This window comes from Orycteropus afer, unplaced genomic scaffold, assembly GCF_000298275.1.
Source record: "Orycteropus afer afer isolate SDZICR_OR568_19922 unplaced genomic scaffold, OryAfe1.0 scaffold00019, whole genome shotgun sequence".
Classification (NCBI taxonomy): Eukaryota; Metazoa; Chordata; class Mammalia; order Tubulidentata; family Orycteropodidae; genus Orycteropus; species Orycteropus afer.
The window spans coordinates 5,808,495-5,836,382 of record NW_006921606.1 but is presented as its reverse complement, the minus strand read 5'-3'; the positions used below and the strand labels follow the sequence as shown (position 1 = coordinate 5,836,382).

Sequence of the window (27,888 nt, the reverse complement as noted above, 5' to 3'; positions counted from 1 at the left end):
TTCTGTGTCTGTGTTAATTGGTTTCCCTTTTCTTTGTTGAAGAGGGTCTGTGCAATCCTTCTGCCTAGTCCACCATCTTGCCCCGCCTCTGATTTTATAATCTTTTAAAATTTGTTTATTAATTAGTTGAAAATTTGTCACATTTTTTAAAAATTGACCAAATATTATAAAATCAATTATTGAACCTTCTTTGGTTGAATTTTAAACAATCCTTTGTAATTTGCATGTTAGTTCAACTTCTGGAATAGATTTATAGTAAAATATGAATGACATCATCGTCTACAATTTAGCCCTAGAAGCGTCATCTTAAGGACATGAAGTACTTTCCAGGCACATGAATGCATTATTTCAGCTGATGTGATTTATATTCTGAAATATGAAGCAGACTGATATAATTGAGTGGTCTGTCTTATAGCTGTAGGACCATAAATGAGATTAGCTATATCAAGTTTCTGGAGGTATTGGTATACAGTTTGTTCAGAATCATTTTGTCATATTGGTGTTAGGGCAGTGAACTGCCAAACTATAAAAACATTTTAACATCAATGGCATTAAATTGGGTTTATTTATGCAGAAGATATACTTTAATTCTTAAATTTGTAAGTTATAGCAAGATGAGTTACATACTAAAAATTTCTAACTCAAAAGTCTTATCTCATGACAGTTCTCATTTTGCTATACAATATAAAATTTTTATTAAACTAAACCAAACCAAAACTCATGTTGTTGGTTCGATTTTACTTGTTGTGACCCCTTGTTGGGTTTCCAAGGTGGTATCTCTACGGAAGTAGATTATCCAATCTTCTTTCTGAGGAGTGGCTTATGGGTTTGAACCGCCAGCCTTCTGGTTAGCAGTCAAATGCCTTAGGCACTGTGCCACCTTGAATAAAATCATCTGATAAACATTTAAACTCTTTCAAATGTCAGGGTAGTAATTCGTGGATGAGGTCTACTCTAGGAGAGATGGCTTAGTGTTTTGGGTACCTTGTGCTGCTCTAACAGAAATACACCACAAATAGGATGGCTTGAACAAACAGGAGTTTATTCTCTTACAGTTTTATAGGTTAGAAGTCTGAGTACAAAGTGCCAGGCTCTAAAGACTAGGTGAAAGCCCCTCAACCTTGGGCTTCAGCTCTGCCTCTTGCTCCTGGCCCACTGAAGCTGGAGGCTTTTCTTCACTCAGGAAGCTACTGGCTGCTGAAGTTGACAAACTCAAGGTCGACAAGTAAAAAGGCACAGTCCTGATACTACCAAACAACACGGCAGGGCATGGCAAGCTGCTGAACAACGACTTGGCTACACTCAGGGTCCAAACATGCAAAAAAGCTGTAGATCATTGCTAAAGCTTCTCCTTATATATGGGAAGCAGATCGCATCCCCAAAGCAGCTACTCAGCTGCTCACAGCAGATCCCACCGTGGAGTTGATTGCCAGTCTCATCATGGGGAATAATTACCACCAGCTGCCCAGCCACTCAAAACCAGTCCCAGCCAAGCTGATGTATAACCTTAACTACTATTCCTACTGAAGAGGTATATAAAATATATATAAGAGGTATATATATATAAACACTATTTTCTGAAGATTAACGATATACAGGAAATTACTTCATGGGGTGTGGAAAAGGAGGTTCAGCCTGGATTTAATACATACTTCTTTAAAAATAATTGAAGTAGAATGCAGGAAATGGCCTTACAAGCTTAACTGAGATACTAGTCTCCTCAGCAAGTTTAATTCACAAAAATGAGTTAAAACTGAGAAGTAAATGTTTTGGAGAAAGCAGGGGAAATTGGGTGAGAGTAAGGGTGCAAAACTGAATACTAATTGTCAGGAATCTTAACATTCACAATGAGAACTGCTGGAAAGGTATAGATCAATTGCTAAGTGCCACACCTCACCTCTCTGTTTTCTTTATCCTTGGTATTCAGAGCCCCAGCTCAAAAGTATTCCTTTACTAGGCTCTGACTGGATATTTCTGGAACCAACCACTGTGACTAGGGAAGATGATGTATAATTGTTGGCCCAGGCTTGTGTCGAATGCCTATCACCAAGCCACTCTGTGGCAAGGAGAGTTGGAGTCATCACTGCCCAAACCACATGGGTGTTACACATGAGAAGGACTAGAATGACTACAATATCCATTAAAATAGAAATAGTCTCTTGGGTTGAAATTTATCTCTCAACTGGTACCAAAAGTATTGTGCGCACAGAACATATAACACAATATACCTGTTTCCTTATTTCACAAAGAGAGAGGGATGGTTCTGTTGGGAAAAAGTTAAAAAGTGGGAATAAGATGATTCATGTCAGATAAACTATATTTAATAATAAAGGCCTTACTGGCATCTGAAGAAACAGAGCTGGTAGAGGTAGAGCCATGAGGAAGAAATACATGGTGAAAATAAGGTATTAGAGCTGTGTGCTAAATGAGCTGTAGTCGGGGAGTAGCCTCAATACCTGGCCCAGTGCCCAGAACTTAGTAGCAGTGCCTTTGCTGTCAAAAGAATGAATTAATAGGCCAATATCAGGCATTTTCTTGCAGTATTTCTATGCTTTTGGTCCCCATACAAGAAGTTCTTCTGGAAACGTGCATTGTATTTTAAGTATGTCTGAACAGGTCCAAGCAGTAAGGCTGGAAAATAAAATGACAGTAGCCTTAAGCTTTATATATATTTCAGACTTTGATTGACTTTCTTTGCTTATTTTTAAAATATCCAAAGACACATGACTAGCTACTAGTGAGTTTTGTTATAAAATTAATTTGTAACTGATAAGTGGGGAAAACATGCTTTTTAGTTGTGTCAAAGCATTTTAGTGACTCTTCCATGTTAATGAATATTATTTCTTTTTTCTAGGCAATGGCTTTGTAAACTCAAGAGCTTCTCCAAATTTGATTGGGACTACTGGTGCAAATAGTTTAGGCAAAGTAATGCCTACAAAGTCTCCCCCTCCTCCTGGTGGTGGCACTCTTGGAATGAACAGTCGAAAACCAGATCTCCGAGTTGTCATCCCCCCTTCAAGCAAGGGCATGATGCCTCCATTGGTAAATTAAACCTTTCTTAAACTCCATTTTTTAAAGTACATATTTTATACATAGTCTGTCTTTTGTAATTTTCTGTACTTCCATGAAATCTAGACATTTTATTAATTACTGTTCTATTCAAAATTAGCATTTGAAGAGGCAAATCTGTTTTCAGTGCACAGAAAGCAGGCTGGAAAAATTGGAAATAGATTTCATTAATAGTTATTTAAAATTAAAGGAAAATATGGAGAGGTTATTTTGCTTAATTTTAATTATAGTAGGCTGGAGTCTACTATACCTGCTTTTCTGTGCGAGAAACATTAAATTATTGGCTAAGAAAGTCTGCAGAACAAAGAAAACTACTGTAAATTAGGGAAGGATGCATGAAAATTTGGAGGAAGTATTCTACAAATAACTTTTCTTTGCTTTTTCCTTCTCAAATAACCTGCCTATTTAATTCTGTAAAGAACACAGGTATCCCCCACATTCTGAGTATGCTTTATATTTACTCTAGACTGATTTACTTTTGAATCCTAAGTTTATGTTTATGAAGAACAAGAAAATACTCTTATTTTTTTTAGCTTCTGTAGAAAAAGAATATTGAAATACATAAGTAAGTCAGAAGGTGGGGGAATACCTGCCCCAAGAGTGATGGTTTTTTCTCAGTATCAATGAGTGAAACCCCATCACTGGTGAAATCCTGTTGTATTTGGGGAAGTAGAAAAGGAAAAATACTTCAGTCTATAGTAGCGGAGGAACACATGCTGGGTGCAAAACTGCTGAGAGAGATTCAAAATGGAGTCTCGTCAGTAATCATCACTCTATTTCCCTCTAGCATCTTAGTGCTTGAAAAACTAGGTACAGCAGTTTGAATTAGGGATTTTGATGGTCTGAACAGCTCACTGAATCAGAGTGCATCAAACACAGAAGAGCAGAATTAGAGAAAAGGCATAGGGAGATTATTTGGGAAAGAGCTACCCAGCGGAGGATGGACAGGCGGCTGAGAGAGGCCATTGGAAACTTCCCTGGGGCAGTCACTGACTGGCTGGTGAGTGCAGCCACTTGAGATCTCCGTGAGCCAAGGAAGAAGACACCCTGTATCAGCATGCCAGCGACCACACCATCACCCAGCAATCACCCCAGGGATCTACCTTCAACACCTGATTTTGTTGGTGACTTGGGTCGGATAGGTCCAAATGGGCACGCACAGCAACACTGAAACCCAAGCGGAGAGCTCATTGGTGCTCCAGGAGAGTGAGCTCACTCCCCCCTCAGCAGGTCACTGAGTGGGCTTGGGTTATCTTGGGAGACGAAGAGGTCTGTGCTTGTCTTTGTCACTGATATCAGGACCACAGATTACTAGCAGACACTCTACTGACTCCAGCACAACTGAAATCGCACTTATCTTTGGTGCTACAGGGGGATGGTATCACAGACTCCCGAGCCATTGGCAGTCTGGGGAGATTTGCACTGGTGCAGCGGGCAGACGGGGTGGAGCGGGGGGAGTCCATGGCTGAGTGTGGTACTGGGAATTTGACGTGGATCAGCTTTTTGGCGACGAGGGGCCTCGGAGGCGGTGTCTTTGTGCCTGAGCCTGGCGGAAAGTGGCGACTCCCTAGCAACAGGAATCTTTCCTTACATTGAGCCGTGAACTTGTAAGTAACTACATTATCAGTAACAGCCCACACAGCCCTAGAAAACGACCCTAGCAACACCAAGGTTTCCTCCTTCTCCCACCTTCTCCGCCAAAAACGTCACTCATTCAATAGAAGAAACCATATTCAGCCAATTACCATAAAACCTCCCAGTTCGAACGCTAAACCCTCTTTACAACAAACAGAAACACATACCCACATTCCACACAGTGATTCCACCATTACAAAGAAAACAGCAAAGTGACCCAGCATACCTGGATCAATAATAAAAATAAAATAAGCCAGCTTCACCTTTTCAAAATATTAAACCATAAAACCTAGACAAAACAAATCAACACGTAACCAGCAGTTAAAGACAACCTCAAAATGTCTAGGAAATAACAGGCAACCTCAAATCAAACAAAAAAGCAGGACAAGGCATGAAAAGCAAAACCACAAACAAAGGTCTCATTATACATGGAGGAAGAGGAGGCAATAGAATTATCTGAGAAGGAATTTAGAAAATATGTTTATAGAGTTATACAAGAGCCTAAGGAAACCAAACAGAAACAAGGAGAACACAGACAGTTCCCTGGAGGAACTCAGGAAAATCATTGAGGAACAGAATATTAAGATTAATGCACAATCAGAACTCATACAAAACAGCAGTTAGAAATGCAGAAAATGTCTGTTGAAATGCAAACTATGAACACCAAAATGACAGAGCTACACAACACAGTAGAAGCTCAAAAGAGCAGATTAGAACTGGCTGAAGAATGCATATCCCAACTAGAAGACAAATCGCTGGACACTAGCCTGTATGAAGAAAAATCACAACAAAGATTTAAGAGAAATGAAGAGAGCCTAAGAATTATATGCGACAACATGAGATGAAACAATATAACAGTATAAATAATTCATTGGAATTCCAGAACAAGAAAGAGGCGAAAAAGACCACCAAGAAAATTGTGGAAGACCTGCTAACAGAAAACTTCCCCTATATCATGAAGGAAGAAAAGATATTTGTCCAAGAAGCTCAAAGAACCCCACACAAGATAGATCCTGAAAGAAAAACACCAAGGCATATTATAATCAAACTTTCCAAAACCAAAGACAAAGAAAAAATTTTGAGAGCTTCCCCAGAAAAAAGAAATATTATTTATAATAATCAAACAGTTAGGCTGAGCTCTGATTACTCAGCAGAAACCATTCAGGCAAGAAGGCAATGGGATGGCATATATAAAACTCTGAAGGGAAAAAAACTTCCAACCAAGAATCCTATATCCAGCCAAATTATCCATAAAATATGAGGGTGAAATCAAGGCATTCTCAGATAAACAGAAATTAAGAGACATTGTGAAAACCAGACCAAGCCTACAAGAGGTGCTTAAGGAAGTCCTACCAAAAGAGAACCCACAACAGAGATCAGCAAAACCAGGATATATGACATCAACTCTAAAACCAAATCAGAAATAGATACTCATAATAAGACCATAAAACATTCTACCTTAAAAACCAAGGAACTCGAGCAGCATACAATAACAGCAACTAACCTATCAGAGGGAATAATACTTCTAGGTACAGAGCCTCAAATGGAGAGGAAAACACGACAATGTCTTTGCAGCACACACTGTTCTAAAAATGCAGAGAGAAGAATATACTTTAAGGTAACCACAGAGAAGAGTAGCAATTCTTCTAAGCAAATTCAGAAGGAAGGAACACTATGGGCTTAATAAACACAAAACCAACCATAAAGAAGGGAAGAAAGGAGAAAGCAGTAGTCAACAAACTGAACTCAGCACAGAAATATACACGGGCCAAGGAATCACCAACGACATGACAAAAAACCACAATAGAATGACACCAATCAACTCATACCTATCACTAATTACACTCAGTGTGGATGAACTAAATGCACCTATCAAGAGAAAGACAGTGGCAGACTGGATAAGAAAAGAAGACCCATCGATATGCTACCTACAAGAGACACACCTTCGACACAAAGATAAAAACAAATTCTTTTCCAGTGCACATGAATCCTTCTCCAGAATAGACCATATGCTAGGACATAAAATAAGCCTCAATAAATTCAAAAGCATTGAAATACTGCAAAGCATCTTCTCTGACCACAATGCTATAAAACTAGAAATTAGTAATAGGAAGAGCAAGGAAAGAGCATCTAACATATGGAAGCTGAATGACTCTCTGCTTAAAAACTATTGGGTTACAGAATAGATAAAAATGGAAATAAAAAAATTCCTAGAAACTAATGAGAATGAAGATACATCCTACCAAAACCTATGGGACATAGCAAAAGCAGTACTAAGAGGACAATTTATAGCAATAAATGCATACATCAAAAAAGAGGAAAGAAACAAAATCAGCACTCTAGGTGATCAACTACAACAACTAGAAATAGAACAACAAAAGAGTCCTACAGTATCTAGAAGCAAGGAAATAATAAAGATCAGAGCAGAAATAAATGAAACAGAAAACAAAAAAACTGTAGAGAAAATCAACAAAAACAAGAGCTGGTTCTTTGAAAAGATTAATAAAATTGATAAACCATTGGCAGACCTAACAAACGAAAAGAAGACGACCCAAATCACAAGAATTATAAACGAAAATGATGTCATCACAACAGAACCAACTGAAATAAAAAAGATACAGAATATTATGAAAAACTGTACACCAACAGATATGAGAATCTAGAAGAGATGGACAAGTTTCTAGAATCACAAGATCTACCTAAATTATCTCACTCAGAAATAGAAAACTTGAACAGATCCATAACAAGGGAAGAAATTGAAAAGGTCATAAAAAAACTTCCCACAAAGAAAAACCCTGGCCCTGATAGCTTCACTGGAGAATTCTATCAAATATTCAGAAAAGAGTTGACACCTATGCTACTCAAGCTATACCAGAACATAGAAAAAGATGGAGTATTCCCAAACTTATTTTATGAAGCAAGCATAACACTAATACCAAAACCAGGAAAAGACAACACTAGAAAGGAAAACTGCAGACCAATATCACTCATGAACATAGATGGAAAAATCTTTTAACAAAATCCTGGCCAACAGAATCAAACAACATATCAAAAAAATTAATAAATCCAGACCAAGTGGGATTCATACCAGGTCTGCAAGGGTGGTTCAACATCAGAAAATAAATCAATGCAATCCACCACATAAAACAAAGGAAAAGGACCATATGGTTATATCAATCGATGCAGAAAAGGCATTTGATAAAATCCAACATCCATTCCTGATTAAAACTCAGCAAAATAGGGATAGAAGGGAAATTACTCAACATAATAAAGGGTATACATGCAAAGCCAATGGCCAACATCGTTATTAATGGAGAAAGACTTAAGGCATTCCCCTTACGAATGGGAACCAGGCAGGGATGCTCTCTATCACCACTTCTATTTAACATTGTAGTGGAAGTCCTGGCCAGGGCAATAAGGCAAGAAAGAGAAATAAAAGGCATACATATTGGCAAAGAGGAATGAAAACTATCTCTATTTGCAGATGATATGATTCTATACATAGAAAACCCAAGGGACTCAATAAAAAGACTACTGGAACTAATAGATTCAGCAAAATAGCAGGATACAAGATCAACATATAAAAATCGGTTGGATTTCTCTACACCAGCAAGGACTCATCTGGTAAAGAAATAAGGGAAACCATAACCATTCACTGTAGCTACGAAAAAGATAAAATACCTAGGAATAAACCTCACCAGAGACACAAAAGATCTATACAGGGAAAACTATGAAACACTGCTACAAGAGACAACAAAGCTCCTACACAAATGGAAGAACCTGCCTTGTTCATGGATAGGTAGACTAAACATTGTGAAAATGTCAATACTACCTAAAGCAGTCTATACATTTAATGCAATCCCAATGCAGATTTCAACAAAAATTTTTAAAGACATGGAAAAACTAAGTACTAATTTCATTTGGAAAGGAAAGAGACCTAGAATAAGCAGAGCACTTCTCAAGAAGAAAAACAAAGTAGGAGGTCTGACACTCCCAGATCTCAAGAACTACTATATAGCCACAGTAGTCAAAACAGCATGGTATTGGTACAATGATAGACAGATAGACCAACGGAACAGAATTGAAAGCTCAGACATAGACCCATCCATCTATGGACAACTGATCTTTGACAAACGCCGAAAGCCCATTAAATGGGGAAGGGATGGCCTCTTTAACAAATAGTGCTGGGAAAACTGGATATCCACCTGTAGAAAAATGAAACAAGACCCATATCTCACCCCATACACAAAAACAGACTCAAGCTGGATCAAAGACTTAAATGTAAAACCCAAAACTATAAAATTAATCAAAGATAAAATAGGGGCAAATCTAGGAGCCCTAATTTACGGCATAAATAGACTGTCAAGCATAACCCAGAATGTGCAGGAGATAGAAGAGAAACTAGACGACTGGGACCTTTTAAAAATTAAATTCTTGTGCACATCGAAAGATTTCGTCAAAAGGGTAAAAAGAGAACCTACAGATTGGGAGAAAATATTTGCCTATGACATATCTGACAAAGGACTTATCTCCAAAATCTACAGAAAACTTCAGCACCTCAACACCAAAAAGACAAATAACCAATTCACAAATGGGCAAAAGACTTGAACAGACACTTCACCAAAGAAGATACGCAAGCAGCCAACAAACACATGAGAAATTGCTCACAATCATTAATCACTAGAGAGATGCAAATCAAAGCAATAGTAAAGCTCAAACCTAGCCCAGTGTTAGCAAACCATTATGTCTCTGAGTCTTGGTGCAGTGGCATTCTCACATATCATACTATTCTCTCAGCACTTTTTTTGGGGGGGGGGTATATATTTTTTTTTTATTTTATTTATTTTTTATTTTAAGAGCTTGTTTTACATCTCACCCCAACGATAATAGCAAAGTTCAACAGATCAGATAGTAACAAATGCTGGCGGGGTGGTGGAGAGATTGGAACTCTTGTGCACTGCTGGTGGGATTGTAAAATGGTACAACCATTGTGGCAAACGGTATGGCGTTTCCTTAAAAAACCTGAAAATAGAAGTACCATTTGACCCAGCAATTCCATTACTAGGAATATATCCTAAAGATGTGAGAGAGAGTGCACGAACAGACACATATACACCTATGTTCATTGCAGCACAATTCACCATAGCAAAGAGATGGAAACAACCTAAATGCCCATCAGTGGATGAGTGGATAACCAAATTATGGTGTATCCACACAATGGAATACTATGCCACATTAAAGAACAATGAGGGATACGTGAATCATCTCACAACTTGCATGAACCTGGAGGATGTTATGCTGAGTGAAATAAGTCAATCGCAGAAGGACAAGTACTGTATGAGCCCATTACTGTAAAAAGACAGAGAAGGGTTTGCTTGGAAAAGGGAGCTCACCTAGTAGGTTACTGGGATGGGGAGGGAAAGGGAGGGATTAATTTAGGGCTAGTTGGGGCTTACACGCTGACATGGGTAGGGGAAGGGATATATGGGAAGGATATATGACCACCACGACTACATTAGAAAATGAGAGGACACCGAACCGTGCTCATAAGAGATAGACGACAGATGTTAAAACCAACCACTGTGTGTCCACAATACCACATTGCCATTAACACCAAACACTAGGCTATACAGATAAACACATAAACACCTGAGATGATCAGACAGGGATCAGTGAATAGAGGTATACTCTAGACCAAGGATAGACTCAGCTTAGGCTAATCTTGTACAGACACCAGATACAAAATACCTGCAGTCCTTACAGAAACAATAGAAGACAGACACAGAGTAATCCCTCCCAGACATCCCAACACTATGGGAGAGAGATCCAATAGAGCTACTACCTCAGGACCATAGTACTGGGGTACCCAGACTCATTTGGCATAACAAAATATGTAAACGCATTGCTCCACATCCTACATTGGTGAGTAGCAGCTAGGGTCTTAAAAGCTTTCAAGCAGCCATCTAGGATGCAGCTAATAGTCTCCCAGCATCAGAAGTGAAGAAGAATGCGCACACACACACACACAAAAAAAAGCCGGGGAGGGCGGGCATTTAGAAGCAATTAACTCTAGGACACAATGGCCCTTGAGACCGAAAGAACCAGATGGTGCCTGGCTACCAATGCCAACCACTCAGGAAAGGATCAAATCTGGAGATCCTGGATAGAGTGAGAGGGAAAACGTGGAACAAAATCCAAAAACTCAATAATGACCAGAATTACTGGTCAGATGAAGTCTGGTGAGACTCCCAATACTATAGCCCTGAAATACATTTGGTACCTGGAATAAAACTCACCCCCAGGGGCGGGCTCTCAGCCCAATGGTTAGTGAGATGTATACGCAGACCACTCAACCCAGGATGCTGCACCCACACACTCAATGGTAATGCATCCCCTAAAGCAATAAACCATGGGACACCAAAGGACCAACATTCAAACTGAGGAAATGCAGGACAAACAGGAGTACGTGATTATGAGGGCCACAGGGGGACTGTTGCAGGGTAGGGAAGGGAGGAGGCTAGGTTGGGGTTGGACATGCCGAATGGGAAATGAAACTAAATGTATGCAGGACTTTGAATGTAAAACAAGCTCTTAGTAATAATAATAATAATATATACTAAAAAAAAAAAAAAAAAATTGCTGAGAGAATGGTAGGATATCTGAGAAAGCCACAGCCTGAGGACTCAGAGACATAATGGTTTGCTAACACTGAGGCTAACTCAGAAAAACAGAAAGCCTACCCAACTCCAGCACACAAGTAAAAAGCATTAATAAAGTAATAAGTAGTTTGCAAGAGACAGACCATTTTTGAGGCTCAGCACAAAGAGGAAGACTTTAAGAAAGGATGGAGCAGTCATTTGGCAGGAGGGATGGGGGAGAGCCTTTGGCAGTTCAGCCTCCCTGTCCTTTAGAGAGATTTGAAGCCTGTGTCAGGTACAGTGTAGGTAAGCATAGCAACAGTAAAGCTCGAACCGAGCCCAAATCTTAATTCAAACCCTGCACTAAAGTCCTAGCAGAGGAAAGGCCTGTCTATTTCCAGGCATAAAAACCATTTTATACAAGATGTTTGACTTTTAACAGAAAAGTATGGTGCTACTAAAAGGCAAGAAAAAAAACACATTTTGAAGGGACAAAACAGTCACCCGAATCAGTCTCAGATATGACCCAGATACTAGAACTGTCTGATAAGAGAATTTTTAATTATTGTGATTAGTATATTAAAGACTCTAATGAAAAAGACAGAAAACATGCAAGATCAGATGGGTAATTTCAGCAGAGATGGAAACTGTGGAAAGAATTTGTTGGAAATTATAGAAATGAAAAAAATACAACAGAAATGAGAAGTGCTTCATTAGTTAGACTCAGGATAGCCAAGGAAAGAATCAGTGAACTTTGAAATCAGTTGGTAGAAATCACCCTGGCTGAAATGCAGAGAGAAATAAGAATGAACCAAAAATAAAGCAGACTTAAATGGTTTAACATTTATGTAAGTGGAATCCTAGAAAGAGGAGAGAGAGAATGGTGCAGAAGAAATGATAACCAACACCAGGTTGGATATAGGATATATACTACAAAACATGCAAGCATGCATATGCATATACACACTCAGACTGCTAAAAGCAAAAGACCAAAAAAATCTTAAAATTCTACTTATTTTTTAAATAAACTATTTATTTTAGAACAGTTTTAGATTTCTAAAAAATTGCAAAGATAGCACAGAGTTCCTATATGTTCTATACCCAGTTTTTCCCCTGTTACTAACATTAGTATGGTACATTGGTTCAAATTAATAAATCAATCCATAATCGTTAACTGAAGTCTACACTTTTCTTTTTTTTTTTTTTTCTTAATTTTTACCTAATGTCTTTTGCTATTCTAGAATCTCATCCAGGATACCACATTATATTTAGTTTTCCTGTCTCCTTAGGCTCCTCTTGGCTGTACTAGTTTCTAAGACTTTTCTTCTTTTAATGACCTTGACAGTTTGGAGTTTACTGGTCAGATATTTTGAAGAATATCCCTCAGTTGGGATTTGACTATTTCCTTCTCATAATTAAATCAGGTTTATGGGTGTAGGGCATAAACTTCAGAGTTAAAGTCTAATTTTCATCAAGGCTATCTACTATCAAGATGACTATTTACTGATGATGTTAACCTTGATTCCCTAGCTAATGTAGTGTTGGACCAATTTCTCTGCTCTCAAGTTACTCTTTTCTCCTACTTTTCATGCTGTACTCTTGGGAGGACGTTTCTGTGCATGCCCACACTTAAACCATACAAGTAATCATATTAAATGTGATATGAACATAATCAGTTAAAAGACAGATTGTCACATTGGATAAAAAAGCAAAACTCAAATGATAAGCTTCCTATAAGAAATCAGCCAGAATTTCAGGGAAACCCAAGATGGAATGCAGACTGTGACACACATATTACAGATGAGTGACATGATTATACTGAAGGGGGATGAGGAAGAAAGGAACTAGCCTAAATAACTTTGGACACTATTTTGACTGGGTACTATAAAGATAAAGAAAAAAAATTATACCTAGACACGTAAGCATTAACAACTCTAAAATCCTTTGTGCACACACACCAAATAAGTGACTATATTATAGATAAAAAGCCAGGTTTCTTATTGTTGGAGAAAGAAGTTACAAATATGCAAGGGGAGGGCAGGGAGGAAAAATGACAACCTCTGTGTGTCTGAGTTGTAACTGGATGTATCGGTATGTTTTTTGTTTTTTTGTTTTTTTTTTTTAATATAAATACAGATAGATGCAGAAATACACATGTGTATACATGAATGAATTAGTATGTAGTTGTGTGTCACTGAGGCAATGCTGACTCATAGTTACCCTTTAGGACAGAATAGAACTTCCCCATAGGTTTTCCTGGGCTATAATCTTTACAAGAGCAGATCACCAGGTCTTTTCTCCTACAGAGTTCAGACTGCCAACCTTTTGGTTAACACCCAAGCACTTAACCATTGTGTCACCAGGGCTCCATGAATTAGTAAGCACACATAATATTTCCTTGTTCTCTCCTGAGGTCTTCAGGCAGTGACACCCAGTATCAGTGAGCATAACTAGCACTCTTCAATAAAAGGAACCAGAGCTCCTTGGAAAAGTGGTTGATTTTAGAGCTAGTACGGGAAAAATACAACATAAGCCTGAGGTACCTGAAGATAAGGAAATGCAAAATGATAAGGACGTTCAAAAGGTCATAGGAGCCAACCTTTCTCAAGAGATCCCAGTAGCCAAAACAAAAATAATTTAATTTAAAAAATGAAAATACCTGTGAGTCCATTACTGACATAAATGATTGAACATAGATGTGAATGACAACTCTTCCTTAGAGAATTCCAATTAATAAATGTAGAAAGAATGAAATAGCAAATCACCATTAAAACACGTACTATGATAGTAATTGTTGTAGTCAAGAACAGTAGATAAAAGCTAAAATTAGTGGGCAAAAGGTGATGGAGAAATAGGATATTTGAATAGCCTCAAAATGTCTCTCCTAAAATATTTGTTGATTACAAAGAGAAAAAAGGTAGATTTACAGTGATTCTGGAAGACCAAGGTTGATAGCACTGGTAATGGGACATGCAGATGTCATGTTTCTTCTGAGACAGTCTGTTAAGAAGGTCACATCACTTTTGTGATACTTTTCCAAAAATCCACATACCTTCTTTCTACCCATGAGAAAACATAAGACAACCCCTAATTGGTGGACATTCTACAAGTTATGTCATTAGTACTATTCGAAAGAGCTAAAGTCATAAAAGACAAAGAAAGACTAAGGAACTTTCACAGACCTTAGGAGACTAAGGATACTTGATAATAACTAAAAGCATTGTGGGATCCTGGATTAGATCCTGGAATATGAAAAAGGACAGTGGTAGAAAGACTGAAGAAATCCAAACAAGATCTTCAGTTTTAATTAGTGGTATTGTACCACTATTCTTTTCCTTGTTTTGATAACTGTACCATGGTTATTTGAGATGTTAACATTGGGGGAAACTGAGTGAAGAACGTGAAACTGCTCTCTAAGTCTAAAGTTATTTCATAATAAAAAGTTTAAAAAATACCTACATATATAAAAAAGAGAAAAAAGCTAAAACCAAACCCACTGCCATTGAGTCAATTCCAACTCTTCTTAGCAGCCTTATAGGACAGAGTAGAACCCCCGCCCCCTACAGTTTCCAAGGCTATAAATTTTATGAAAGCAGACTGCCACATCTTTATCCTATGGAGTGGCTAGTGGGTTTGAACTGCTGACCTTTCAGTTCACAGCCAAGCGCTTTAACCACTGCACCACCAGGGTTCCTTATAATTAAGACATAGGCCGAAAATAGAAAAGGAGCCAAGAAGAAGTGGCATTTATGTTGGGCATTTGGCTCATCTTTCAAGAACTGGATGTGGAATAATTGTTACTATCTTTCAGGGAAAAAAAAAAAACCTGCAAAAAGTTTGATATAAGGCACAGAAGTATTTTACAGGAATTTTTAGTAAACTGCAAAATTAGCAACTTGTCAGTATAATTATCTTTGATCTTTAAGAGATCATGAAGCATCTTTGTGGGAGACTGAAATAATTGCCATATAAACTGTTTTACACCATTATCCTTTTAAGTTAAAGTGAGAACTGTGTATGTAACATTTTATAGTACTTAGATGTGTATCTTGTAGTTAGAGATACGTAAAGATGTTTGTAACAAAACAATTGAAGAGCATTTTACTAACATTTGAAATACCAATTGTAGATCAATGTCATTGCTAATAATTAGCCTTCCTCCTATTTTATACAGTTAGTTTACACATAAACCATTAGATTGGGCTTTATGTATCAGTGAGGCTTATAAAGACCCTTCTCACATACTGGCTTAACTTATGCAAGTAAAGTAAGAACAAACTAAATAATAGATTATTTCTAGCATATACATAATTTCTAAAAGTTTAGGAGAAAAAGAGTGAATACGTTTAATACATTGCTTTTATGTACATATATTAGTTCGCTCCTTCTCCAGTCTCATTTTCATCATATAATGTGGTTTTCCTCATTATTCCTCATTGCAGTTATTTTATTCCTGTGAAAACTATATTTGCAAATGATAAATATAGATATACTATTATTTAAAACGTTTATTAACAAATGTTTGAGATCCTGTTATTTCATTACATTGTGCCAACTGCTGTGGGAAATAAGAAAACAAAATAATTTCTGCCCAATACAGAGCACGGAATCTAGTAGGGGATAAATGGACATTTGTGACCAGGTAGACTAGGAATGAGAGGATTAATATGTAAGTATGGAGTTATTTTTCTCAAATATTATACCATTAGGATGGCTGTATGTCAGAGGCCAGCATAAAAGCAGACCAAGTACTAGTGGTAGGGAGTGGCTTGAAATCCTGTCCCCAGTAAATTTAAAACAATCTTTCCAGTCTTTTGAGAAAAATAAGTATAAGAACAGTAAGTAATTTGTGTTTCTATTTGTTGCATATATAATCATCTCTTTAGAGTTCCAGACAATTGCTAGTGTCCACATTACATGTTTTTCTAAAAAAAATATTTTCTGTTGGTGAGTACCAGCGTCATAGTAACTCTCTTTATCCCTCTTTTGTTGCCTGAGTGCAGTCGGAGGAAGAGGAATTGGAGTTGGTGAGTGTGGATTTCTGCTTGCAGAGAGTTTAGAAGAGATGTAGAAAGTACTAATTCTGTAAAATGTTTTTGTCTAATCAGTGTTCCCTTTGTTACACAGGTTTTATTTATTTTTTTAATCAAACATTTCCATATGAATATTGGTGTTACAGAGTCTATTTTTTGTGTTTATGATTGTGAATGTTTACCCATTTCATTTGTTGGGGGAACATTGGAATAAAGCCTTTAAAAACAAGCCCTGTCTATGAGCTCAGGACACTTGCTAAAGCTTTTTTTAAGAAAAGATACAATATACCTTATATAGTTCCCCAAATTATTAAAATATTTTTAGAAAGTGACTTCATCCTCAGAGTTCCTCAGATTGTAGCACATAGTCTGCTGTTATTTTCTTTCTTTCAAAAAGATTACATCACTTTTGGTGAGGTCACCTTTTTCAGAGTTGGAATTGTTTCATCCTGGATGAGAAGATCTGCTCTATAAGGGGATTCCCTGTTTACTAAGAGGAATGTCTATGATTGAAAATACACAAACTTAACTTTTTCTATCAGAATATATTATGTTCTTAAAAGCAAATTACTTTCCCTCCATATCCCCCACCAAAAAAATGGTTTATATTGGCTTTGCCTTTAGAAAATAATTTGACTGAAAATATTTGTAGTTGATCTGTTTCTTCTTTAGCAACTAAAACCAAATCTCACAGAAGTAATCATATGAATTCAAAGTCAGCTGCTAATTTGGTGTCTTTAATTTTAAGGGAATTGAAACTTGAAATTGTTGTTTTTAGATTGGACAAGGCTCACTTGCATGAAAGCATGGGGGAAAAGCATCTTTGGTTTTACTATAACATATTATGCATGCTGATATGCTTTGCACAATTTGTTTTCTTGTCAGGTAAGATTGTCTGTGCTCAGTCCTTAAAATGAGGTTATTAGCTTTATGATTTCTCTGACAGTTTTGGCCATGGTTTTGTATTAAACAGAGATAATATTAGTCAACTGTGAATGTGTGGTGTTGGATTATAATTGTGCAGTTTTGGAATATCTTTTGGTGAAATTCTTAATCTACAGTAATGATTAGCAAATAGAGGTTTGTAATTCATCCTATATTAGACCTCACTATGCACCTCTGGGGAGCTCTGGTAGCATAGTGCCTAAAGCACTTGACTGCTAACCAGAAGGCTGGCAGTTCAAACCCACCAGCCACTCCTTGGAAGGAAGGTTGGGCAATCTACTTCCGTAGTGATACTGCCTCGGAAACCTAAGGAGGAGTCGCTGTAAGTTGGGTCTGACTCACCGGCACACAACAACAACAACATGTACCTCTGGTGGCATAGTACCTAAGGCATTTGACTGCTAACCAGAAGGCTGGTGGTTCAAATCCACCAGCCACTCCTTGGAAGGAACACTGGGCAATCTACTTCCGTAGGGATACCACTTCAGAAACCCAAGGAGGAGTCGCTAGGAGTTGGATCCGACTAGATGACAGTGAGTTTATGCAGCTCTGGTGGCCTAGTGAACTAAGATATTTGACTGCTAACCAGAAGGCTGGTGGTTCAAATCCACCAGCCACTCCTCTGAAGGAAGGTTGGATAATAATCTTCCACAGAGAAACCGCCTTGGAAGCCCAAGGAGGGGTTGCTGTGATCAACTCTGAGTTTGGTTTATGCTTAAATTGTCATGAGTGCCTCTCTGAATTATCCTGCAATATGTTGCCCTCTAGTGGTTCTGAAAGTCATTTACTGTTGTAAAACTGCTGTTGAGATTAAGAGATTGATGTGTATTGGACATCAAATCACTGTATTGGAATCTGTTACCCTCTCTTTGAGGTCATACCAGGAGATTGCCAGGAGATGAAGACATGATGTGGGTGTTCTTAGTATTTGACATTTGAAGTACCATTGACCAAATATGAAAAGACAAATTAAATCGAATAGAATAGATACCTCTCTCCAAAAAAAATCATAATTAGTAACTCAGTGCTGAAACTGAAATGTATTCCCAATTATACATTAATTGCCCATATTCTTTAAATTACTCTTAATTATAAAATTTCAAAGATAAATTTTGTACATCTTTGAAGATTATAAAATGTAGAAACCATAAACAAATAAATATAACTAAGAAACAGACACATGACTAAAAACCTTCAACAAGCATTCATTTTCTTTAAAATGTCAGCTAATTCAGACTGTAATACTTAAATCATTTGAAAATACAGAGCTTTATATGTCAGAACCTGTATATAACCAGAAACATCATCTGTTAGAACTTAAAAAGTTATTCACATTGGTTTGAACTCTAAAGTACTATCTTGGATGACTCTTATCCAAAGAGCAGGAGGGACAGTATCCTGGAGCCTGCCTTTGAAGACTCTTCTGGAGAAAACCAGGCTGCAGGTTTCTTTAGCATCCTTGCAATTCTAGAACAGCTTTGCTTCCTCACAGCTCCAGCAGATTAGCTATGAATGAGAAAGGCTAAATATATTTATCCTTTTTTTTAAAAAAAAAAAAGCAGTTTTATAGAACCCTTGGAGAAGAGGATTTCTTGGGACAGTAATTTTAAGGATGCTGTCTCTGGTAGCATAGTGCCTAAGGCATTTGACTGCTAACCAGAAGGCTGGCGGTTCAAACCTACCAGCCACTCCTCGGAAGGAAGGTTGGGCAATCTACTTCCATGGTGATACCACCTCAGAAACCCAGGCAGGTGTCGCTATGAGTCGGGTTCAACTCGACGGCAGTGAGGTTGATTTTTGGTTTATCTTAAATTTGTTTAATACTATAGTTATCGAAGCACTTCCAAATGTATTGCTTCATTTGAGTCTCACAGTCATACTGTGAGGCTGGCAGGACAAGAATCACTGTCTTCCCTACTGTACAAAGATGATAGGAAATGATAGGAAGAGGTGAATCTCAGACAAAACCCCAGGTGGTCTATCCACATACTTCGTTGTCTAACATCATCTAAACTTAGACTGGAGAGCAATATAAACTAAAAAGAAAGAAACTGAGATCTGGATCTTCATTCAAGTGATCTTTCTTTCATATATCTAGATCTAGCCAAAGGCTTTCCTCTAACGTTCTGTTCCAAATGTGATAAAAGAAGAACCAAATTATATTTTAGCTCTTTATAAGAAATCTCAAGAGTACTGAAATATTTTTATTAATATGGCTTTGACCACCAAAGGTCAGTTATTAGACTGTCACTTGTTTATTTAGGAAAAAATAGACTTGAATTATACTTTGACCTTCTTGGACACTTACATATTAACCACAAGACATCTATTCTGTTCCTCTTAGACTCAGTTTTGAAAAATGTTACCTTAAGCCAGTAACATGGTGAGAAATTAGTTGCATCATACCCTTAAACATAGGGGACAATGGCTATCTTAAACTGAATTGATTAATAGTTTTTTTTTTTTTAATTAATTCCCATTGTAGATAGGATACTGTGTACACCCAGCAAATCAGCAAACATTTATTATTGTTCCATTCACAATACTCAAAATTTATTAAAAAGCTGTCTACTCAAAACCTTTTCTTTCAGAAGAGTTGGGAGAGTATAGAAAAACATACCTGAAGCTGCTGTTAAAAAATAGGTCAGGGTGGAGGGAAGTAATCCAAGAAATCAGAATACAATATGCACTTCAGTAAGCCATGACTTAAAACCATATCAGCATATGAATGTTGCAAATAAACATAGTTTTGATTCCTATACTCATAGATTTATAATCCCAAACATACAGATGGTCTTTGCTATCTTCAGGTATTTAGATCCTGTATACATTTTATTGTGGCTGGCCTGGCAGTATTTGTAATGACCTCAAGTTCTCATGTAGAGTCACATATAAAAATGTTGTCATCCATGATGTATGTTTCCATTTTAAGGGCACATTGATAAAGTATGAAAACAAGAAGAAAATAATATAAAAGTATGTTCCATTTAGTATTTTTATTTAATTAGTATATTTTAGTATAGTATATTTAAGATTTTTACATCATCACTTCTTCAGAAAATGCCATTCACGTTATAAAACTGTGAAAAATACCACTTTTAAATTGAAAGTTATTTTTAAAGTATTAAGTCTAAACATAAATACCCAGATAATAACACTTTTTCTTTTTCTAATCTTTGGCAGAATACCCAGAGGATAAGCAATTCTCAAGCCACTCAGCCTCTTGCTACTCCAGTGGTGTCTGTGACAACCCCAAGCTTGCCTCCACAGGGACTTGTATACTCAGCAATGCCTACTGCCTACAACACTGGTAAGCCTGCTGTGTTGCCTTTCATGTGTTTGTTTTTCTCTCTTTGTGATCAATATGTCCTTTTGTGAGTTTGTTTTTTTTAAGTATATTTATTGAAATAGCGGTTTTTCAGATTCACATTTAGATGTATTAAAAAGTGTATACTGGCCTTGAAAAAATTATCAGTATTGATAATAAAATGAATTAAATAAGTTATTTTTATTTCTCTCACATGAACTTTCACTTACACCTGAGGCAAACAGGTAAAACAAGCAGCTATTATTAAAACTTTGGTATGTATCAAACCAAGAAGGCTAATAGCCTGTTACTCAATATTTCCTATGTAGTTTTCTTTACACTGTTAACCTACTTAGAAAGAACATGAATCCCTTTGGACCTCACGGCTTTGGGATGTGGTAGATACAGAGCTATGTTGGGTAGGCTGTTTTTTCCTCCATGTAACTAGTAATTTGTTTTAAGTTGTGACACAGGAGCAAAAACACAAGGACCTTAGCCATTCCTCCTCAGAGCCATGCACTCTTCAACCCTTATATTTAGACTTCTAGTCTTCAGATACCCTACCTAAGTAGTGGGTATGTTAAGAAGTTCACATACTGCAATGACTGGAGGGGTGTTGTTGGCCAAGTGGGCTATGTGGAGAATCCTGGTGCACAGTGAGTTTCATTTCACTTTGCCACTAAAGAGCAGTAGAAAACACAAGCGTTTACACTTTGTCTGTAGCTGAGTCAAAACACTTGATGCTTCAAAGGCAGAAGAAAATAATTAAACTATACCATACCTTGTTTATCATTCTGAGACCGTAATTCAAGGAATTTATGCAGAGAACATAACTCTTCATGATTCTCATAAATAAATCATGATAAAGATCAGCACATTGTAAACTTAGGGCAAAGGCTTTAGCTGTTTTACCTGCTGTCTGGAGCTACCTGAGGGATGCAGAGCAATCGATACATGTGATTTTGCTTTAAATGTTTTAAAACAGAAATAATTTTGAAAGATACTGCTTCCTTTTGAGTGAAAAATACAAGAAAAAGAAACCCTCTTAAGTGAAATGTTACACTACTTTTTCCAACAATCAAAATAAATAGCTAAATTCACCAACTACAGACTAGCCTAGGGTCTGTGAATTACAGCCTGATATTTATGTTTTACACAGTGCAAGGTTCTGGAGTACAGCCAGGGATTACCCATTTGTAGGAAATTCTGTTTCACTGTATTGATTACCTGTTATGTGTGAGACATGATTCTGAAGACATATATTTTGTCCCAGGTTTATTTTGTCTAAGGAAATGGACATACCTAAATTGCTAACCATAGAGGGGAAGTCCTGAGTGGTTGAGATTACCCATTTATACTTTGAGGCCTGAGAAAGTAGGGACACAGAGAGATCTGTGGGCTAGAATGTTCAGAGGAGTATTGGCTGAGAAGATAAAGCTTGAATTGGATGTTTATGTTAGATTACAGCTTACTGAGCATTTCATTACAAATTGTTCATTATGCTTATCAACAATTCCATGATACTTGCTTTTAGAAATGCCATTGGATTAGAAAGAATTTATTTTTCCCAAGTTCACAGGAATTGTGAAAACATAAAGTTGGGTTCTCTCAAAATCACCAGTTGCTTAGCTTCAGTTCCATTCTCTTGACTAGCTTTATCTTTGCTCTCTTTTCTGTTCTGTTTGTACCATAATATCTTTAACTTGCTTATTATCTGTTTGCATTCTTCCTAACCCTTATAGAAAGTCCATTTTTTACTTTTCTTTCGTATTATACCTACTATCCTGTATTTATTTAGTGTCAAATACATACCAGACAGTCAATAAAGGAATGATTCAAACAGTTCGGTGCTAAGGACTCCTATATGTACTTCCTCCTGCCTGTTGGTGAGATCAGTCCCACCTTTGCAAGCGTATCCATGTGTTCATCAACAGATACCTATAGGCCACCTGCTGTGTGGCAGGTACCATGCCAGGCACTGGAAATAACAAAAGTACATAGTTAAAATGGAGCTATGTCTGTCTTTGTACTACAGCAGAAATATCACGAGTGGCTTTAACAAACAAATTTATTCTCTTACAGTTCAGGAGGCTAGAAGTCTGAATTCAGAGTACTGGCTCTAGGGGAAGACTAGGCTAGTAGAAGTCTGAGTCCAGAGCATCAGCTCTGGGAACTGTGTGGAGGCCCCTCAGTTAGGCTCACTGCAGCAAGCTGGAGGTGTCTCCTGACTCACATAGCTGCAAAGGCTGATGAACTCAAGATTGGCAAGCAGTATAGCAGATTATTGACTCACAGCTGCTAGGGCAACAATCCCAAGATCGGCAGATAACACGGCAGGCCACTAGTTCAAGTCCAGGAACTGGAGATAATGATTGAACCAAATGCAGGATCCATGCCATACATACTGGAAGCAGGCCACACCCTGAAGGATACTCACCTTCAACTGATTAACTGCTTACAGCAGATTCTACCATGGAGATGATTACAACACATCTAGGCTTATCTTGGGGAATAACTACATCACAGCTGCCAAGCCACTCAAAATCACAGCCCTGCCAAGCTGACACACAACTTCAACTACCACAGGGTCTCTTAGGGAAGAAAGATGTAAGAGAAATATTTGTCTAGGAATAATTATTTATTACGGAGCTCTGGTGGCACATTGCCTAAGGCATTAGACTGCTAACCAGAAGGTTGGTGGTTCAGACCCACCAGTCACTCCACAGAAAAGACTGGCAATCTACTTTGGTAAAGATTTACCACCTTGGAAACCCAAAGGGGGTCACTATGAGTCAATCGATTTTGTTAAGGGCTGTGTTTAAGCTTACACCTAAAGAGAGGTGTGTATCACTTAGCTAGGCAAAGAAGGGAGTGTGTTCCTGGCAGATAATACCATGTGCAAAGGCCAGGAGACAGAAAAAGCATAGTTATCTTCAGGAACTAAAAAAAAGCCAGTGTGGCTAAAGGTGCAGTGGTAGGAGAGGCTGGTGGGAGTTGGGACTAGAGAGGTAAGTAGGGATTTGTAGCCCATGTTGAGGATGTTGAACTTTATCTTGAGAGCATTGGGAGTCCATAAAAGGTTTTAAGCAAGGAAATGTCTTGATCATCTTTGTTATTTTGAAAGTATCTTTTTGGCTGCAGTGTGCATAGGGGCAAAGAGCCTACAAAAGAGGCTGCTGTAATGGTCCAAGTAAGCAGGTGCCAATAGGTGCACTGAGTAGTGGTAGCAGAGGTGGGGAAGTGTGGCAGACTTGTGAAACTGTTGAAAGAATTGACCAGATGTGCTGGTTGGTGGTGGATATAAGAGAGAAATAACAAGAATAGATAGCATGCACAGGTTTCTGGCCTGAGCAGCTGGGTGAATGTTGGTGCCATCGACTAAGGGAGAGAATATTTAAGGAGTAACGTGTTTATAGAAAAAAAAATGAGTCTAGTTTGGAACATGTCCAATTTGAATTGTTTGGAGAGACGTCCAAGTAGGCAGTGGATACAAGGACCTCTCAGTCAAAAGGGCACTGTGGGCTGGGAGGGGGTGCTGTGACCCCTCTGCCTCCAGCCTCTCTGGGAATGATGGAGGCCATTTTAGAGCATCTAGAATGAGAAGAGTATAGCATTAGAACAGAATCCTGAGCACCAGCTATGCTGTCTCAACTCAGTTCCTTTTTAAAAACTATTTTAAAGACCAACTTCTTTAAGCTAAACTTCTCTTGAGACAGAGAAAGAAGTTAAAAGTAGAAGAGTTTTTGCCACCTCTCTTTAGAACTAACTAGAAAAGACAAGTGTTAATGATGAACTAAAAATAGCTCTACATGTGAATGAGAATTAATGTCCTAAGTTTTGGTCAGAGTGATATGCCTAAAGCATTCACGGATAAAATGAGCTGCACTGTGCTCTTGTAGCACATAAAGCTCTTTAACCAACTTAAAATTATTTTGCCGTCAGTCAAGGAATTGTGACCCATCCAGTACTTTAAACAAATGCAATTAACTGTTTGTGTAATAACGTACTTAATGTTGATGTCTCTAAACTTGGTGCTCCATGAGAAGAGATACTGAGCCTTTCTGGTTCTCCCTGTATTTCAAGAAAGTAAGACTTCCTGACCTAGACTCAGTCTGAGTGAGCTGGAGTATTTCCCTTTGTTCAGAAGGGCAGTTTGTTGTTGTTGTTCTTGTTAGGTGCCGTCGGGTCATCTCTGACTCACAGTGACCCTATGCACAGCAGAACGAAACACCACCCAGTCCCACGCCAGCTCCGCGACCCCTTCTATACTTGAGCTCATCGCCACAGCCACTGTGTCAGTCCATCTCGTTGAGGGCCTGCCCCTCTTCGTTGACCCTCTCTCTACCTTACCAAGCATGACATCCTTTTCCAGGGAATGGTGGTGGACATGTTTATTTAAAATAATGGTGGACTCAACTTTTGTGAAGTAATAAACTACAAACATTTAGTACAAACCTGAGTTTTGTTAATCTCAGACAATTAAATACAGCTAGTTCCTTTAAACCTACAAAAAGAAAGTTTTTTGTGGGGTTTAGACCCGTAAGTGTTAATAGAGTACCTGGCTTCTCTCAAACAAGAAACTTGTAAAGCTATTTAGTGTTTGAAGAACAGGTTTTGCATGGTCCTTTGTAGAAAAACATGAGTACCTTTCATCCTTTCATTATACACAAAAGCAATATTTTCTTCATTTTTTTTAGATTATTCACTGACGAGTGCAGACCTATCGGCCCTGCAGGGCTTCAATTCCCCAGGAATGCTGTCTTTGGGACAGGTGTCAGCCTGGCAGCAGCACCATTTAGGACAAGCAGCCCTCAACTCTCTTGTGTGAGTAACTAGAAAAATTTCCCAAAATCTCCCAATCTGCTTTTCTTGACAGTTTTTTGCTCTGTTAGTCTTCCCTGTCAGTAATCCTGCAGTGAACACAAGTATTTGGAGAAAATATTTTCTTTACAAGGCTCTAGATAATTGAGCTCTGGTAGCATAGTGGCTAAAGCACTTGACTGCTAACCAGAAGGCTGGTGGTTCAAACCCACCGGCCACTCCTTGGAAGGAAGGTTGGGCAATCCTACTTCCATAGTGATACTGCCTCAGAAACCCAAGGAGGGGTCGCTATGAGTCGGGGCCGACTCGACGGCACACAACAACAACAACAACAACAACAGATAATAGTTTGGATACTGAACAAACTAGGCATTCCTTGAAGGGATTCAAGGAGCAAGGCATTTCTTACATGGACATTCCAAGGCAGAGAGACCTTATTAATAGTCTGAGGAGGTGCAAGGCATAGATGTCATCCATACGTACCATGCCTTCTACTACCAGTCAATGATTAACCTGTCTATCCCACCTGTACCTCCCAATACCCATCTGTGGCTCCACTGTTTGAAGAAAGGCAGCTTGAAGGTATATAGCCCCACCTACCACCCTTCCTTTTTTTTGCTTGATGAGTTATATGGACAAGGACTGTAGGAAAATAAGCTGTGCCTTTTGCTTTCTCCCTGGATTGTGGGGGAGGAGAATTGGGGAGTACCTAATGTGTGAATCAGGGTACATAGGACTCATGTGGCTGGCCTATACCACACTTCACCAAAAAGGGTACACAAAGAGAACATACCTCTGAACAGGCTGTGGGGGTATCAGCGAAAGGATCACAGTGGTACTCAGGTGAGACACCCCTGAGCAGAAAGGAAAAGGGATGATGCCACGGTAGACCCATGCAGCAGGTGGAGGAGAGCATCCTAGAAGAAGGGGCTGTGGAGCTGATGCAGCTGGACTCCTTGTGGGCTGGCTGCTTCACCCCTGCTTGGGACAGCAGGGGCACCCTAGCCTTGTGCCCAGAAAGTCCCCAGAGAGCCTTAGCTGAGCAAACCCTTGCCCTCCCACATTCAGAAATAATTTAGGTACATACTGTCATCAATAGTCTTCTTGGGAATTATGTACAGAAATTTCTTTTCCCACATAGGTATTTGTCCCTCAGGCCTGTGCTGAGCCTCTTAAATGAACACATACAGATAACCCTGGAGGTGTAATGGCAACTACAAAGAGCTAGTAGAAATGGCTTGGCTTGAAGCTCAGTGCTGGGGAAAAGCATGTACACTTCCTGCTGTATCATTCTGAGCAAGTTATTTAGCCTTTTGAGACTATGCCATCATTTGGAAAATAAGAATGATATAAGTGCCACCTTACAGTTGTTATAAGGACAGATGAGATGCTTTGCCTATCATAGTGCCTAGAGCTGAGAAAATGCCAAGGAAGCAGAGAGAGCAGGAACCAAAATCCAGGTTCTTGTTGCTCCATGCATAGCATTAGCCACTGACAGGTTTTCACCTACCAAAGTATCAGAGTTGTGGGATCACAGAACCAGTAATATAGGGCTTAGCTGTATGGTTTTCTTCCTCACAGGGAGAGGTGATTTCTTTTTGTGCCAGACACTCAAGTAAACAACCCAAACCAATCTTGGGAATTCTGACAGGATCTCAGATACTGGGCTGTTTCCAGTCAGGCAGTGTCTGTAGTATCATTCCAGTTATGCAGATGCACTCACAGCCATCTAACATCTCTCTCTTTTTCCCTTCAGTGCTGGAGGGCAGTTATCTCAGGGTTCAAATTTATCCATTAATACCAACCAAAACATCAACATTAAGTCAGAACCAATTTCACCTCCCCGGGATCGAATGACCCCATCAGGCTTCCAGCAACAGCAGCAACAACAGCAGCCACAACCCCTGCAGCCCCAGCCCCAGCCCCGGCAGGAAATGGGGCGCTCCCCTGTGGACAGTCTGAGCAGCTCTAGTAGCTCCTACGATGGCAGTGACCGGGAAGATCCACGGGGCGACTTCCATTCTCCAGTTGTGCTGGGCCGACCCCCAAATACTGAGGACAGAGAAAGCCCTTCTGTGAAACGGATGCGGATGGACGCGTGGGTTACTTAAGGCTTCCAGGGCCGATGTTTATACTTTGTGTTACTGCAGTGAACTGCCCTACATATCTAAATTGGTCAATAAGGACATGAGTTTAAGTATATTTATATGTACATACATACATATATATCACTTTACATGTATATGTATGTGAGTGTGAGTGTGAGTGTGTGTGTATGTGTGGGTGTGTGTTGCAGACACAGAATCAGGCACTTACCTGCAAACTCCTTGTAGATCTGCAGATGTACATCCCATGGCAAACAAAGCACCCTATATGCAGTGGTCTAGTCTGGCACTTCCTTGGACTACTTGTTTCATAAGATAACCAGTTTTTACAAAGA

The 27,888-nt window shown here is 38.6% G+C and overlaps 1 protein-coding gene across 1 annotated transcript in view; it reads left to right on the top strand.

Moving 5' to 3' along the window:
• The window catches only part of MEF2A (myocyte enhancer factor 2A), a 112,624-nt gene extending 85,065 nt beyond the window's left edge, over positions 1-27,559 (top strand). The window contains exons 6-10 of the mRNA XM_007959943.1: positions 2,855-3,042; positions 16,346-16,369; positions 20,504-20,630; positions 25,325-25,451; positions 27,205-27,559. Coding sequence (XP_007958134.1) covers positions 2,855-3,042; positions 16,346-16,369; positions 20,504-20,630; positions 25,325-25,451; positions 27,205-27,559 — 821 coding nt within the window. The remainder of the gene's footprint in view (positions 1-2,854; positions 3,043-16,345; positions 16,370-20,503; positions 20,631-25,324; positions 25,452-27,204) is intronic.
• Positions 27,560-27,888: the final 329 nt, after the last annotated feature.